At 41.1% G+C, this 18,254-nt stretch overlaps 1 protein-coding gene across 1 annotated transcript; it reads left to right on the top strand.

Moving 5' to 3' along the window:
- The first annotated feature begins 3,095 nt into the window (after positions 1–3,095).
- trib2 (tribbles pseudokinase 2) lies at positions 3,096–10,592 on the top strand. The gene is made up of 3 exons (XM_063495301.1): positions 3,096–4,462; positions 5,941–6,233; positions 8,275–10,592. Exons 1-3 carry the CDS (start codon positions 4,193–4,195, stop codon positions 8,747–8,749), a joined length of 1,038 nt encoding a protein of 345 aa, XP_063351371.1. The 5' UTR covers positions 3,096–4,192; the 3' UTR covers positions 8,750–10,592.
- The last annotated feature ends 7,662 nt before the right edge of the window (positions 10,593–18,254 follow it).

Here is an 18,254-nt window from a genome sequence, read left to right as displayed (position 1 = left end):
CCTGGACATTCTTCACCTTCTTGACTAAAGAGGTGTTAGTCAAAGTTATTTGAGCTGATAATAAACATTTGAAATGTACAGTAAAAGGGTAACTATCTTTAGAAATCCATCTTCTGGGTTCTACTCTAACCCTTGTCCACATCCTTGCTGCAGCCTCCTAGGTTTGAGTCTGCCCCGGGTCATTTTCTCCTCGTATTCCCTGCTGTAGCCTATCCTTTCTAACAAAAAAGTCCAAAAAAGTAAAGAAATAAAAAAGTAGTTTTCTGATGATCATTAAAATACTTAACCATTAGTGGATCTTTTCTTTGAGTAAAAGCAACATTATCACAGTGTGGAAATACTCCAGCACAAGTAAATTTTTCTACTTTTGTGTACCAGTATAGCTCACCAAGATATGCCAAAGGTCACTGCTGGGGATTGGGTCTGAGTCCAATCCATACCACTTCCTGTGTGGCTCCCTCTGACTTCCTGTCTACTCCGTACTGTACTAGTAAATAAAGGTTTAAAATGTCAACAACAGCATGTGTGCACGTGTGTGCATTACCAGAAATTCTGGCTTAAAAAGTAAAAGTATTTTTTTACTGTTTTTTTAACTTTTACTGTAACAACAGAATACCACGTTCTCCTTTCTTCTCCTCTCCAGCTGAACGTCTGCTTATTGAGTCGTGGGTTTTTTTGGCACCACAGTTTCTAACACTTCCACCCATCTTTGCTCTCTTTTGTCTTTCCCTTTCTCCACCTCTCATCACGTTCTCCGAGCCGCCTGCTTCACCAGCCTCCGTCCTTCTGCCTCGCTCTCCCTCACGCTGTCTCCTCTCACTGAATGATCTCATTTCTCCTGCGCCTCTGCATCCATCTCTCCTGCTATGATTGAATTTCTCAGTGGAAGTTACCCACGGGGTGTGGATGTGACAGCATCGACTCTCGCTGGTGTCAACATGAGTTAGCTGGGGTTGCTATGTGACGGCAGGAAATTGGCTTCTCTCTGAATTTGGAAAATCCGAGAAAAATACCTTTAACGGTTCCTCATTTGATTGCGACCAGTGTGATAAAACATGAAAATGGCATTCCCCTGGTGGATCTGAGCCCCAACTGACTCCCTGTAAACTAAAGAATACTTAGAAAATTGACCTAAACAGACCAAAACAGCCTATTAAGAGGCGGGTGAGCAACTGCTGCAGGGATTCAAGGATGCTCAGCCGTCCGCACTGACCTCTGTAGTCTTCCAGGACACATCATGTTTCAGTGGTTTACAGTCTCTCACTGGAAGGCACTGCTGGGGCAGCCTGGCGTTATTCCTCGGCATGTAGGCACGTCTGCAGAGCTGATGAGCCTGCGTGGATTTTCTCGAGCGCTGCCCTCCACTGCGAATGAGTCACACAGTGTATCAAGGAATGAGGGCAAAAGGAATCTTTGGAGATTATTATTCTGATTCATGCACAGCTGCGATTTCAGCTTAGCAGAATCCCCATTTTGAGGTTAGAGTGATGGGCAGATGCGGAGCCTGCAGAGGCATCAAACAGAAATGTACTCCAGCAAAACCCATGTGTGTATCCCTGTGTTTATTTAGCTCGTAGTAACCTGTAACACTTTTACAGTTCACAAGTTCAGTTCTTGACGGAGTGGGTGAAACCAAAGTGCAGCTATTGTGCATGGAAGAATGTTCCAGCATTTTAACAAGGAGCAAAGTGGGTGGCTCACAGAGATTATCTCACATAACACACATGCATTCATACATGCACATACATTTGTCGAGCTCGTGGGTGCTGCCGCATTCGAAGACCAGAAACGATGAGGAGCGAAAAAATGCATTTCCATGCTGTGGGGGCTTATTCAGGCACACGGTGAGAAACAAGGATTTTGAACAGAGCACGTCTGTGTACGCGCACGCACATCGCACGCGGGAGAACAAACATTAAATCAAACACTTCTGCCAGTGTCTTGTGTCCAGCTGCAAGCATTCCTCACACCGCCCTGGAGTCCTACATGGAATTGCACAAGCCTGCCGTCACACCTCCTGGTTACAGTGTATAGGGAAGAACAATGAAAAATGAAGCTCTTCCATGCACAACTGTGTAACAGAACAATCTGCTGCAAGACATGTCTAAGATGCACGCACCCCCTGTGCTAGCTTTTTAATGAAGCACACTTGGCACACAATAAATAAATGAAAATCTGGAGTATTATACTGCCACTGATTTCTGACTTAGCTGTTTTACATTGCATTTGTAATGAGCACCATATTACACTACTTGGTTTTTTTGAGTTTGCTGTAACTTTTATCTTTTGTGGAGTGGAGTGAAATATCTTACACTGAAAAATGAAGTCCCGTTTCAACAGAAATAAATCTGTCAGCATGACTTTTTTGGGCTTGAATTTGAATAGGGAAATGTGTAAAATTACAGAAATATATAACTTAATTATTTTGGTGTAACATGAATACCCATGGGGGGCGGGGGGCGTCTTTATGGGTAAAAAAAAAAAAGTTTCTGTTCTCCTTGACATTTTACAAAGCCATCCAGTGGGCCGGATTGGTGTCTTTGCTTGGCTGATTCTGGCCCCCGGGCCTTATGTTTGACACCCCAGGCTTAGGCCCTCCTTTAGTTACACTTTCATGTAATTTTAAATATAGACTCAACTGTATCCTAAGGGCTTAGTAACGCAGTGTTTTCATTTACAGGTGTAGATGCCGCCACAAAAAAGGTGTTACAAATAACACGATTTTATGCGGTAACTGCGCTGAACGGTGTGTGTGCTATTGTGAGAGCGGGATCTCCCTCGCTTTCCCTTGAATGACATTTCAGGAGGAAACACATTTGTAACACAGCACGTACAGTAGCTATACTCTCACTCCGGCCCCCCCTCCCCATCCAATTTACCAGCATGCGACGCATTTAGATTCCTGGGGGTGTAGCCGGACTACATGGCTCTCACATGATTTCACCGCATATTATAAGTCAGCTCGGAAGCCAATGAGCTCTCGCTGTTTAAATGACGTCAGGGGGCGGATCGGCATGCCTCTTTGTATGTGTGTGCATGTGCGCAGGTGTGCGTGTGTACAGAAGCCCCCCCCCCCTCCCGTCCTCGTCCCCTCCTCCGTCAGGCAGGCAGGCAGGCTTGCTCTCTCTGTCTGTACAGGCGCAGTGTGTACAGCTCGGCTGGCCTCCCTCCGCACTTGAATGGACTAGATTCCCAGCCACGTAAGAAGCACAGCGGCACCACGGGAGAGAGGATGTCCTGCTGAATCGAGGGATTGGCCTGGGAAAGTCGGCCGGCCGTCCCTTCCTTCCTTCCATCAGATTTATATCAGCAGACACTCAAGAAAGACGACACTTTTATTCCGCAGGACTGGACCAGCAGAAAGAGAGAGGACGTCGACTCCCGCACACAAAGAGCCACAGCAGTCTTTTTTCCGGATGGGGGTTTCTCCTTATGTGATAGATGACAATCAGCGTGCATGGATATGATCCCGGGGAACAAGGCCGTGCACTGACCTGGTACTAGTTAGCCAAGGGAGCTAACTAGTTAGCCCTGCACCTGCTAGCTACTAATAGTCTAAAAAAGTCAGCAGCTATAATTGGGCTGGAAAGTTGCTTTATTTGTTTCGATTTTTGCATTTTTCCCCTTGCCTGACAACTGTCTTATAAATTGTTTCCGTTTTATGAAACGTGCCATACCGTTAACCGGCAAGATAAGCTAGCAAGACGAGCTGCGGGTTTACTCTTCATTCATTTTAAAAGCTAACTTTTGGCAACATTTGTTGCAGTTTTGTTCGCACTTAACGTCAGTGAAGCTGCAGCACGTCTGTACTAAGGGGTTTCATCCAGCTTAAGTCAGTAATTCTTAATTTTTCCTTTACTCCAGTCTCATCCAATGAATGGAAAACAAAGGGGTGCAAGTGAGCAGTAAAAAATCAGAGACCAATTTTAGTTGCATGAAATCCAGCGAGCCAGTTTTGGCTGCACAGAGTCGGTTAGATTTTGCAAAGGCAAGGTGCATTTAAATCTCCTAATTTTTTTTTTATTTTTTAGAAAAAAATTATTATTTATTTTTTTTACTTCATGCAAGCGTAACAGAAGTACTTGGACGAATTGTCTTTCTGCACAACGAAGTGTTATCCCGACAGAAGAGGATAAGAAGAACAAGGAGGAGGAAGGCCCCCGATTTTGTGGAGATATCGCACTTATTCCTCATGAACATACAGAGGTCAAATCCAATTAACATTTCACGCTATGGGAGATCGCGGCACAAAGCGCACGATTTCGAAGAATTGTCTTGTTTAAGGACTACAGAGTCTCATCAGAGTTTCAGCCCCAACCTCGGGTCTCCCAGCCCGCCGGAGACCCCGGACTCCTCGCACTGTATCTCCCGCATCGGGGACTACCTTTTGTTGGAGCCGCTGGAGGGAGACCACGTTTTCAGAGCCGCCCACCTGCACAGCGGGGACGAGCTCGTATGTAAGGTTAGTAGGCAATATGGTAACAAACCTTTCTATTTCGCAACATGACTTTCTTCCCCCCTTATGACGTCAGTCTGGGGAGAAAAAAATATATTCACATATATAATTTTTTTACTGCACGATATACTTTTTAGGGGTGCGTTGCTTGCACGTCTAGATGAATTAAAACGACTTTATTTCGATGCCTAATGTCCTCAGATGTGATGAATGTGCTATGCAGAAAAATCCTGAGCTGGCTTTTATGGGTTTCCTGTCCACCATCTCCACTTTTTTTAATAATTGCTTGAACTGTAAATAGAGAGCTGGCAGCAGCAGCCTAATGGAAAAAGTGAATGGAGTGAGCTGTGTGGCTTGGATTGCATGATGTAACGTTGACAAAGGAGTGAGTAACCACGCACACACTCCTCTGTGCTATTCTGGCACAGCCTGGCTTCTTTCTTTCATGGCACAGTGCTCAGTCTTGGATCTGTAGTGCCAACATATCCATAGTGCACCTTTTTTCTTTTCTTTTTTTCTTTTTTGCACCAGGTGCTCATTTTTAAAGGGAAGTTGATCTGAGTAAAATGCACACATTCAAAAAAAAAAAAATGTAAAAAACGCTGCCCTGTTAAGCTTGGATCAAACTCATGGCCTCTCCTCACCACATTTATAGCTTCTACTGACTTCTGTAAATTACTGATTATGAGGGCAGGTGGATTGTCCCTGAGGCTTAAGTGGATGAATTGAGGCAATACTTGCATGCACCCTTGGACTCGTACGCCACAACATATCAAATAACCTGCGCCTTTTGACTTGAGATAATGTTTTGTCAGGGCAATAACAAATTAATGGCCTTTGGCACAAGCCTGTGTACTAACTGCTGTTTGACCCCCATCTGCTTTGTGCTGGTTTCGATACAGCGGTGATCAATTCCCTCCCCCCTTTGTCAGGATTGATTTTTCTTGTCTAGCTGGAGTCTTAGGCTGCAACTTAAGATCCCCAGACCTGTGGGGTGTATTTGTATCGACTGCAAGAGGAGCCCTCTCACCTGAACTGCATGTACTGAAAGTCAATTGGGGGTTACTATGGAAACAAAAGAGACACTGCAACCCCCAGGCTGCAGCACAATGCCATGTACTAATACAATGCTTTCAGTTTGCCTCTATTTAACCTTACTCGCTCTGCCAAAAGACCAAGTTTGGTGTCCTGGGAATGTGTCGGATTACTCATGTGTTGGTTACATTTAGTTCAATTAGAGGGCAATTTACACCTCCTTCAGTTGGATTTAATTGTTTAAATCTATGGTGGGAAAGGTTTGGTTTATAGATCTCCAACCACCAAAAGAACCTAATGAGATAGATAGATATATAGATAGATAGATAGAGATATATATATATATATATATATATATATATATATATAAAATAATGAAAAAGATGTAATTCTCCACATTGCTAACAGTAAGCATAAATTCTCCTTCTTCTTCCTTCTTCTCATTGCAGGTTTTCGATGTTGGCCGATACCAGGAGTCACTGGCGGCCTACTTCGCCCTTGGCCAGCACCAGCACATTAACCAAATCCTGGAGATTTTGCTTGGGGAGACGCGGGCCTATGTGTTCTTCGAGAGAAGCTATGGCGACATGCACTCTTTTGTCCGTACCTGCAAGAAGTTGCGAGAGGACGAAGCTGCCAGGCTCTTCTATCAGATAGCCTCGGCTGTGGCACATTGCCACGACAACGGACTGGTTCTCCGTGACCTCAAACTGAGAAAGTTTGTCTTCAAGAATGAGGACAGGTGAGTTCCATGGAAACCTTAGCATCTTTTGTGCACTTTGCAGTTTCCCTGTTTTTTTTGTGTATAAGATGCTAAATTCGTTTCATCGGTATGTGTGTGATATTTCAGCTAATACCGCAGATAGTGTAAGTTGACACTATACAAGGTGTTGTGCAGAATGAAGGAAACTTGAGCCTTTTGTGTGTCGCCTGGTTATTCTTGTGCACATATACTGTAAATGTGAATGGAATCACATTTGGGGGAAGGAAATGAGTTACACAAATGTAATCGCTACTCATGCTAAGACTCAGGAAAGCTGTTGAGCTGAGAAACACGAACAGATAAGTTATCAGGGGAAGCTTTTGCATGGCAGATGATCCATTACTCTGGGCTTCTGTGTGATGGAAACTTTAGAGTAACACTTTTCACAGTGCGGGTTTACTGACCCCTGCTGGCAGCATTTGAAAACTACAAAAAATCCAGACATCTGTTAGAGCAGCTTTTTAAGTTCTTTCTTTTTTCTTTTAAAGAATTTGAGTGGATGCCAGTTCAGACTCAACGTTTATTCTTTTCATTAGATACTGCATGAAAATCCCAGCACTAAAGCTTAAGTACTTCTTATTTAACACCTTGAAGGCACATGCTGCACTCAGAGCCTTCTGTCTGAAAAATGTGACGTCATTCTCTGGCGCTCTCTGTGGAAAAAAGAAGTTGAGCCGCCTCACATATTTAGTACAGGTCCAGTAACCTTGAATGTCACCGGGCTCGGATGCTGAGGGCCCCTTCCACTAAATGATTCATGCCGGGTGAATTCTAAGAGTGATGTGAAGGGCAGCACCGGGTCGCATTTACTATGTGGCCTGTCAAGACTCCTCTTACAACCTTTCAGTCCTGCTGAAACGGTGAACGAGTGCAGAGAGATGAGAGAGGAGACAAAGCTGCCTTAGAGAGACCTCCTCTGGCTCTGAGGCCAAGTGTGGAACAAAACGCTGCGATGACTGCAGAGAGCAGTGGATGAGCAGACAGAAAATGATACCCGAGCAGGCTTCTGCAGCATTCGTTGGCTTCTTGACCCGAATTTGTCATGCCGCCATTAACCCTTGACCAAACGGCGGCATCAGTCAAACGCTGGCCTCGAGTAAAATCATGTAGCTACTTAAACGAGACTCGTTTCTTTCTTTCTTCTCTACCACGCCTCAAGATATTTTATCATGAGGGCCGCCTCTGACTCAGCTGAAATGCACAATGTGTGCTAATATTAAATTCGGCTCCGTTTTAGTAGTTTGCCTTCCTAGGTCCTCTTAGCTCTAATTGCAGGTTTGCACATCCTCCAAATGAGCTGTTATCCAGGCAGTGGTGTGCTGTGTTTAAAATTCACACAGCTCTTTATATCGCAGGGGAACAATGGGTATTTTGCTCAAGGAAACAATAGAATGTTCCTCATTTTAAAACCTAAAATTGCTCTGCCACGTATTAATGAAAGGAAACGGCCTCGTATGAAAGTCAAACGTAGCAATAAATACATCCTTCTCTTCGATCACAGTCTCGTTGCTTGGTGCATCATATTGTATTGTCTTTACCTGCTTCTGCTGGCTGTCTGTTCATATATGGGGGCTTTTTGTTTTCGTTGCTTGAACTTGCACAGATTCTTTCGTGATAAAGCTTCTCAACAATTAGTCGCTATTATGAATACCCAGGGGCATTGTAGCAACTATTGCAGGGTTTAGAGAAAAGAGTGCAAATAGATGCCGTTTTGATGAGTAGGAGGGGGGAAAAAAGATTTTACTTTTCTGATCAGTTACCCATAATTATGTTTCTTCTGGAAAATCTGTTTGTATAATGCCAAGTTTTATATATTGAAAAGAAATGTCAGACGTAAGCTGAGAGAATTATGTGATCTACTTCCACTGACATCCAAAAGTGATGGATTTAAAGTACTTTACGTTGCCTGTCAGGACAAATTACCCACTTGATGGTTTTCTTCTGATTGCTCAAATTCTTTCTATCTATCATCCACATTTATAAGGAGCTCAGTGAGTTTTGTGTGTGTGTGTGTCTGCAGAAGCCTTGTGAAGCTGGAGAGCCTCGAGGACACGTACATCCTGAATGGGCACGATGATTCCCTGTCAGACAAACATGGCTGCCCCGCCTACGTCAGCCCCGAGATCCTCAATGCCAGCGGCAGCTACTCGGGGAAGGCAGCTGACGTCTGGAGCCTGGGCGTCATGCTTTATACCATCCTCGTGGGGCGCTACCCTTTCCACGATGTCGAACCCGGCTCGCTGTTTAGCAAAATCCGCAGGGGCCACTTCAACATCCCAGAAACGCTGACGCCCAAGGCCAAGTGCCTGATCCGCTCCATCCTCCGTCGGGAGCCGGCGGAGCGCCTCACCTCTCGGGAGATTCTGGAGCACCCGTGGTTTGCCTCCTCCGGGGCGCTAGGGGGCACTGCAGTGCACAGCAGAGGGGAAAGGGAGCAGGAGCAGATGGTGCCTGAGGTGAACATGGAAGAGGAGCTGGAGCAGTTCTTCAGCTGAGCAAACACCAAGCACAAACGGACGACACCGCCACGGTTGGCTCGCCAAGCTCGCAGCAGAGCCAAAAAAATAAACAGTAGAGTAGAAGTAAATAGGTGAATTTGTCACTCATAAAAAAAAAAAGGTGTTTCCATCGTGTTTCCTTTGCCACCATTTCATGGAAAACCTTGAGTCTGGCATGACAAATGGCATCTATACATCATCTGGCGATGCACGTCCCGATCGGGGATGTTGCGACCAGATATGCAAGTTGCAAACAATGTAGCAAATGTTCTGTTTTTTTCGGCTCTGTTTTGTTTTAAATGTGGTGCTCATAGAAGTAGACACATTCACCTTTTTTTTTTTTCTTTTCTTTTTTTGACACTATGGAAAGCATGAAGGGACATACAAACAAGGAATCCGAGGAGAACAATCCTACAGGAACTGACAGACTCGCAACACCCCAGCTCTTTTTATTGGTTTTCTTTAGTTTGATGTCATAGCTTTAGGTGGTCATAGTTCTGACCCAGGAGCATTGTTTAAACGGAGCAGGCGTTTTCTTGTGGTTGTCATCATAATCGACATGGCTGACCTCGCCCTTGTCTCATGGTTTTAAGTTTTATGTCGTGTGTCCATGTCTCGTTTGTCTGTTTTATATTGTTGAAGATTCTGACAGTCACTAAACTCCTCAATGGCCTTGTCTTTTGTTATGTTTCCGCCTCCTCCTGTCTCTTACCACACTTTTGTTTTTCCACATTACTTTTGTAAAGCATTTTTGTTTTTTAAAAAGCTATTCCAGTCTATTGTTATTGCTGCTTTATTGTCACTCTGTACACCTCAATCTTAATCTATTTTCATAGTCAGCCTCCCCACACGGTATCATGCACTTGATGTATTAGGTGAAAGGATGATTCCACCTCTAAAATTAGCTTACTTTTTAAAAAATATATAATTTAATTCCATTCTTCAGTTGTAGGAACAAGAACATAACATTTATTTAAATTGTAACAGCTATATTATATATATATATATAAAAATAAAAATAAATATATATATATATATATATTTAAAACTACATTGCAGGGTTTTTCTTTATCCAGAGATTCCTTTTTCATGTATGATGTAGGCAATATCTTGACACAGGACAGGCGCCAACAGAGAAAAAACAAACAAAAAAAACGGTCTGTCTGAAGTTTTAGAATACACATTATCTTCTGTGCCAGTATTCCTGTACCCCCGACAGCCTCATGCCACCCAGTCTCCCTCACTTCTTTTTAAGAAAATTGATATGAGATATTCAGTGATAGTATTGCTATGACATGCTCACTCCAGAACCTCATGTTAGGTTGGTTTTTTATTTTGTTTTTTGTTTTTCTACTCCCTGCTTAGGTTCTGTGAAACGGTCATGCTCGAAAATGGGTACCAGTGGACACGTTTTGTCGTATCTCAATGTTACTTGAATTTGTGTTTTCCTTAACTAGACATTGGCATGTGCTCCATGAATGCTATAGCCTGCCTAGCAAAGGGTGGGAGGTCGGGGTGGGGTTAGGAGGGTGCTCGTTTTTCTTTTTCTTTTTTTCTTTTTTTAAGAAAAGTTTAAAAACAGGAAAAATTCTCAGTTTGCTGCTTTTCTGAGTTGTTTTTGGATTTAAACAGTAAAACAGCTATTGCTTTCATCGTTTTTGTAGACTGAGCTACCTTTATTTAAGCTGGTGCTGATTTGGTGCTAATGTTTAGTCCTTTTTTTTTGTTTCATGGAGGGGGGTGGTGCATGGTGGGATATCTGCCTCAGATGTTCTGATTGTATCGTAACAGATTCTGGTGTTTTGTCCAAATTTATTCAGTAAAATAAATTGTGAACTACTACTGGATTTTGTTTGGGGGTTTTTTTTCTTTCTTTTTGTTTTTTTTCCCTGTACATACAAAATAAAAGCTCTTCAGCACAACGTGCAGAATCACGGATCATTACACGCTTAACATTTGTAATGTTGTAATGGCTACATTTAATAAAAACACACACAGACACACCATTTCATCTTTACATTGTGAGGTAAAGACACTACAATAATACATAGAGATCCCCAACAATCATGTGATCCCCTTTGGGCAAGCATTTTGGCGACAGAGAGAAGGAAAAACTCCCTTTTAACAGGAAGAAATCTTGGCAAACCAGGCGCAGGGAGGGGTGGGCATCTGGTGCAGCCGGTTGTTGTGAGGGGAGGAAGACATGCTGTGGAGTGCCAGGGGTTAATAATAACTAATGATTAAATGCAGAGTGGACACATATATAGTACTTTGCAAAAGTTTTTAGCCACCCTTCGAAAACATTACAATGGTGAATCTTCATAATAAATGTGGAGAAAGTTTCAAATAATGATTATATTACTCTATCTACTATTGGATATCACTGTCATGCAGTGGGGGTATCCCAAATCATCTGAAGAACACAGCTGTGACTTTGAGGACAGAAGACCCCACCCACTTGCTTTTCCTGGCTTAAAAGGAATAAAAGGAGCATAAACATCCTCGCCCTTAGACAAGTCCAGTAGAGTCCTGGAATAAAAATGTGGAATTGGAATTTAGACTACCAGCTAAGTGATATTTATTTCTCCACAACCAAGTAACTCTGACTGTGTGATGTAGATACTTTGCTGCCTATTTCTGTATTTAAAACAAACAAAAAAACCCAGGGCTCTTCTGGCCAGCATGCCCCAACAAAAGCACTTCCCAATTCCTAATGAGACTGCAATCACTGTCAGAACATGAATGGATTGCAAATGAGTGAGGACTGCTCTGTCAGCTCCACTTCATCTAAATGATCGCACACATGAGAATCCAGAAGAATGCTCTTCAGTCAAATCATTTTCCTGGTGTCTCTCTCTCTTGAGAGACTCCGGGTTACAGTCCTTTCTGCTGTTCTGTGTGACAACATTGTACTTCTGCAATTGTAGCCGACCTGCTGACCTCATCCTGTGTTTGAATCGCTTCGAGGAAGAAAATCACTTCGGATTTCATTTGTTCATGCAGTGCTTTGACAGTGCTTTCATCTGTGTGTGTGTGTGTGTGCTCAAGAGCACTTCCACCTATCGTGTTCATTCATGGTAACCCTGTTTACGGTTGAATTATCTAATGTGATAACCCAAATTCTCAAGAACAAATTCAAGTTCTTAGGTTTACATTGACACTTTAAAGCCATGTGTCATTGCTCAACAACAACTGCAAGTGCACTGTGTTTCATACACAGCAACACAAGCCTCCTGATCCCTTTGGGCTAACATCATTTAATAAATGAGGATCTGTGGTGGGCTTTGTTGGTTTCTTGGTATATTAAATGTGAAACTTAAAAGGTTATGTGCAGAGCACACCTGAAAACTTGTTATTCAGCATATAAAAGAATTCAAGACAGTCAACTGCCTTCATGGGAGAAAATGAATGCTGGTCTGCCCTCTAGTGGTAATAATGACAGTAGAAGTATTACAACACTTGACATAAAAATGAGTTTAGTATATATAGAGATATGTTTCACTGAGACACAATCAATGTTCTGTTTTTAAACTTAGTATTTAATTGTTCCTTATAATAACATGTGTGTATAATTTCCCTAAAAAGGGGTCTTACAAAGAGGTAATAAGATTTATTTGTATCACCATTAACTAATAACATTATTTATGATAATAAACTATTTACTAATGCTTTATAGTAAATAGAGCACAAGCTGGGCTGCTTTTATTTCGGTTTTTTTCTTGCTACACATGTACATTCTCTTATTAAATTCATCACAAAGGTGTCTACAAATGACCTTTAACCTCACAGGACAAGGTCTCCAGCAGTGTCATTTTGTCAGGACAGTTAAGGCAAGCAGTGTTTGTCTTGTCACATTTAAAAATAGACACTTTAAATTAAAATGCACCAAAAGTAAAGACATCTTTCAACTTAGACAGCTGTTTGTATCCATCCTAACGTCACTGCGATCTTGTTACATCAGTAGCATCAGTTGGCTATTTTTGCTGAAAGCTCCATTTGTTTGGTGCTCATAGAAAAATATAGCTGTCCCTGACTTGACATGACTTGAGCTAGGCAAGCTGAGAAGGCGGCAGTCCCCGCCCCCGTCCGATGTTTGCGCATGCGCATTGTGGATAAATCTTTAGCCCTTCCACCGTTAATTGGCAGACCAGTGTGCGAAGCAAGCTACCACTTGCTTTGCTTTTACAGGTCTGAGATCAGTTATCACACAGCTAGCATTAGCAAGTAAAAAAGCTTCGATGATTTAGCATCCTAAGAGTTTCCTCTTGCTAACCACCTTGGTCAACATGTGTGATGTAGAGAAGATGGAGTGTGAAGAAGTTGTTAATAACTCAGTACCCGAGCAAGGAAAGCTGTGACCATGATGGAGAGGGGACCGCAGCTTTAATAAAACAGGCAAGTTGACCCAGGTGCTAGCTCACCAGCACTTTCAGATTAGCATCTATGAGAATGTCTGAATGTAACATGTTTAATCAGCTGCTTTGCTAATGCTCCACCATCGATTTCCATTTTTTTAATCGGCTCATAGATATTGACAGTTAACCATGTCACACACTACTCAAGCCTTTTCATTTACCAAATTTTTCTTTTTTGTCATGAATAAGTTGTAATACATTTTACTTTTTTAAAAGGACATAAAACATAATATAAAGTATTTAAAATGAGCTCGAACTTAAACATATGCAACATTAATATTAATCAATTTAACATTAAGTTGACATTTTTCTGCAGAATATTTTTTTATTTATTTTTTACTTTATGCACATTTTTCCAGTTTTATGTGTACTGAGGGGTTTTCGTAGAGTTTTATCACTTTCTTTCCTAAAGGAATGGTTTGACAAGTTTCTCCACCACTTGTCATTGCCAGCTAATAGTACGGAATTGTTGTTACTAAGGTAGATATTTATTTATCTATAAAAGTAGTAATATTTTACAATTCTTCAGCCAGGAAGGATTCCAGAAAGGTGAAGACGTCTATATGAGAGTGCAGACAGGCAGCACAAATGGTATGCTTTAATCTGATCCAGTTTATGTTGTTAAATTGCTAAATAGTGGAGGAAGATGTTTTTGTTTGTATTTTAAGTAATGTTTACATCCACAGACCTGATCTTTAAAAGGACTATATGTTAATGATTTCTGCAGTAAATTAATATTTGCCATTGACTTCTGCTGCAGATTTGGTAGAACATGAGAAGCTAGACATCATTACACTTTATCAGTGGCTTAAAAGCTAAATAAATGTTTTACAACCTGACAATACAAACACTGATGTAAACCTTACCTGCCAATGAAATGTTAATTTCTTTGAAAATTTGTGCTTCCAAGTCTTAAGACGTTTCGCAAATGCAAAAACATTTGTAGAGCACATATTACAGCAGGAGAGTATATAAAAACCTGCCATGTTTTGAGGTAAGCTTGAAAATAATGTGAATCTAAACATTTAAAAACATAATTCATAGCAAATAACATGTAAGGATAACAATTTAGGGTTAAAAAAAAGGCTGCTACGTATAGTTTAGCAATCAAAACTAAGTTTGTCATATAATTTTTCCAAAAGGACAGAGGTGAGTTGTGATCTGTCAGAACAGTGTTCAGGTGTCATTCAGGCAGATTCCAGCTACTCCTCACACGGCTGTTTCTGTTTTCAAAAAAGCTAGCAAAGCGTACATCCAAACACACTAGTTAAACACTATAGCTTATTAAAATAGTAAAAAGTCAAAATATTAAATTTTTAAGTAAGGATACGTTTTTTTCAGCAAGACATTTAAACTGAAAAATATGTTTCCAAAAAATGTGGCAGAAAACCTTTTCCTCAAATAAACAGTTAAAATCATTGCATTGTTTACTTACCAAACAGCAATATGATAGCAAAAAATCTGTTGTTCTATGCAATGAGAGACTTTTGATACATCGTGGCCATTCTGACGGTTTCTAAGAAGCTTTAAAATGTTTTGCAAGAACTACATGAGTAGTATCTAAAACGCAATCAGGCAGGCAAAATCAATCAGAACAATCAAAAGATCAATCTCTTCCTCACAGAGAGACAGAAAAAGCAACTTAATCAGAGCCACAGAACTTGCTAAATGAAGAATTCGAATCACCAAAACACTACTGTTTAGCAGCGACCTCCAAACCACTTCACATGACTCGAAACAAAGCTTAATGCTTGGTTGTGGACTACACAACCTATCATTTGACAGTGAAAGTCTTATATACTCATAAATCCAAGTTTGAGATTAGTGGCAACAGAAGGGTGTATGTAAGAGGACACAGAGGAGAGAAAATGATACCTCAAACTAGCTGTAAAACATGGCAGTGGGGATAATGGGGTCTGAGGTTGTGTGGCCGTGAACACCTGCAACAAATCAGCTCCACCCTCAGCAAGGAGAAGCAACGCTCTGTTCTTCAGAGGCATGCTTCTCTGTGGAGAAGAATTTGCAGCTCATGACCTCAAGCACACACGCTACATGCTTTTTATATGAAATCTCGCTCAAACTATCAATTTTTTTCACAAAGACATGAAGGAATGGTTACTGTGCAACTGTTAATGTGAGGACATTGTGTGTTTTCAAAGCTATGTTTGACAGTCAAGCGCCGTGATCGTAGGCTTTCATCTGATTTAATTCATGCAGTTTCAATGTGTATGCTATGCAATTAGGAATGTGACTAATTAGAGATCTTCTACAGAGGCCATGAACGGGCAATAGCTGCTTTGCAGTATAAACACCATGGAAAGTGTTGCTGCTTCTATTTTGAACATAAGTAGGTACATAAACATAGAAAACTCTACTTAGAAAAGACATTACTGGTTGCAAAGATAAAGATTTTATAGGCTGGTGGAGGCCAAGAGCAGAATTACAGACAGCCACATTTCTACCGCTCCATGCTTGTATCGCCTGTGACAGCAATGATTCATCTCATGTTTACACTATTCATTCAGTACTGTGCATTTCCACAATCTGTCAAGCTGTTGACATTCACAAACCATTTCATGACTTAGAAAAAAACACACAAAAATGTTCTCAGACTCCAGCTCTGTTTGGGCTAAATAATTGATGTGTGTTTGCAGCTTATTGTGACACCAAGACAATGCCTTAGCTATTTAGTTAAGGGGAGAAATCCATTCAAGTGTTTGCTTTATTTGTCCTTTTAACAAATTTAATGTGTTTGCCTAATGTCCTCGGCTTTCTGTCAAAAAGCCAAGTGACATACACTGTGGAGGAGTTCTGTTAGCAGTTAATGGAAGATTAACTCCATGGACAAACATATTCAGATGAGTTACTGTAATACTGCTGGTTCCAATGCATGTGCAGTGACCCGCTGGCCCGGAAAATCCTTCTGCCACAGTAATCTTCTTTTCCAATCCAATCTCTATGGAGCTTAATATCAGCATGAGATAACAGATTTAGGCTGGAAGTGCTAGGGGGATTTTTTTTAAATGATGAATAGAAAATATTAATAATACTATCACGCTACAGTGGGAAAAGAAAGACCCAAGAGTCTAAAAGCTAGGCAGAAAAACGGAAACATTTAAGAGCATTACCTTTTATTCTTTACTATTCTACTATACATTAAGGGATGTGACATATGAATGTGTTGAACAGGCAGACTCGTACTGTACTGTAAGACGTGCCCTTGCTAAATCAGTACTGGGAGCATGATTTAGCAGTATTATACTGCTATATTACCGTAATTACAATGCTCAAAATAGGAGCTTTGCAGTGTAATACTGTAAGCTATTTGGTTGACATTATGCTGCTTTTATGGGGTTCCTACTGCAACCTCCACAAACACTTCAATACAGTAAAGTCTAACTGTATTTACTCACCCATGAACCTTGACTTTGATTTTCCCAAACTATGACAAGACATCAGCTTTGTTACAACTCTCTGCACCACATAGCCAGCTAATAGGAATTCTGTTGTATTCACTATTTTAACAAAGGCCCTAAAGATGAACACCGGACAGAGCTGAGTAAACGCTACAGGAGCCTCAGTCATGCTAGCCTGTTGCTAGCCAAACCTTAACATTATTCTTGGTAACATAAATACAGGAGGCGACACCACATATCCACAACAATCAGTCTGATGAAAAATATGTATATATTTACTGTCACAACACAAGTGAATACATTTCCAAAACAATTTGTGTTATGCTGTAAAAATACTGTATTTTTACAGCAATTTGTCATAGTGAGCTCTACCATACATGATGTAATTGCTTAAAACAAGGTCTTTATTCAGTCCTTCACAAATAATTGATTGATTTGAAAGCTATTTTTAAGGGGATATCTCCTTAGCCTCCAATGTCTGTTCTTAAGTTTGTGTTTCCTGGACTACATTCAAGTAACAATCGTTATGGGAATTATTACAGCAGTGTCATTATGATTCCCAAGAAACAAGGGGAGGAGTAATGCTTCCGTGTTCATAAAACAGCTCAGAAACAAAGAATTAGTTCTAACTGTACAGCACTTACTCCTCAGTTACTCCTCAGCTCCTCAGCAGGACGATAAGTATTCTGCAATTCAATTAACTCAGCCTGAGATCAGTTTCGATTTTATGTAACTCAGGGGAACAACATCACTGCCTCAGAGTGCTGAAAGTTTTTCTGTGTTCCACCAAGCTGCTCCAATTAAGGTTAATGGCACGGTTGTGTAACGATGCAGCAACAACAAGGCCCTTTTCAAACGCCGCCACTGTTGTGTCTGGGCTTTGGCAGAACGCAGGCACCTCCCAGTGGAGCCAGTAGGCTATAAAGGTGCCTCAATGAGCCGGTCCCCAGGCGCAGCATAGTGCACATGGGTACCCTTGGGTGTTCTGGCAGCAGAGTTTTGTGGCAGAGCACCAAAGAAAATAGACAGACAACAGATGGCCTCTGTTGTCTTTCACCAAGCCACGAGGCTTCTGCTGGCTGTGGGGTAACAAAACCCACTGAGCTACCGAGACACAGAGAAACCTGCAATTCAATCAGGTGGAAATGTGAGTCATATAGAGCTTGATATAGCTGTACTTCTTGTATCAGTATTCTTTTTTCCTCAGGATTTTAGAGCTTTATTGACAACTTAAAGCAGTATTGGATTTTATTTAATGGTATGTCACTTACTGAATTCAAACAAAAAATCATGGGGATATTTCGTGAAGGTATAAAATCTACATAGGCGGTCTACATGAACAAACTTTAAAAAACTAATTATGCCCTTTTTTGTTTTTAGAATTTAATGAAGCACATTAAAGATAATAGCTTTCAACACTAGATGGTGCTCACATTTAAGTTTCACATTATTTTCTGCACTTGGCAATTAAAAGGAGACACTGCATTGAAGCATTGTTAGAAGTTTAGAGTAGGAAAAGTATAACTGCAGTACCAATTTAATGTAATGACTGCTAAAAGTTCATTCCCAGCTAAAACTAGGCTTTTCCACATTATGTGCATTGTCTGTTCCTTCTGAAGAAAAATTAAAAATGAATTACATTTTATGTGATTATATAATATTAATAACAAA

Source organism: Pelmatolapia mariae, linkage group LG15 (assembly GCF_036321145.2).
Source record: "Pelmatolapia mariae isolate MD_Pm_ZW linkage group LG15, Pm_UMD_F_2, whole genome shotgun sequence".
NCBI classification, from domain to species: Eukaryota; Metazoa; Chordata; class Actinopteri; order Cichliformes; family Cichlidae; genus Pelmatolapia; species Pelmatolapia mariae.
This window is presented reverse-complemented; position numbering and strand designations above follow the sequence as displayed.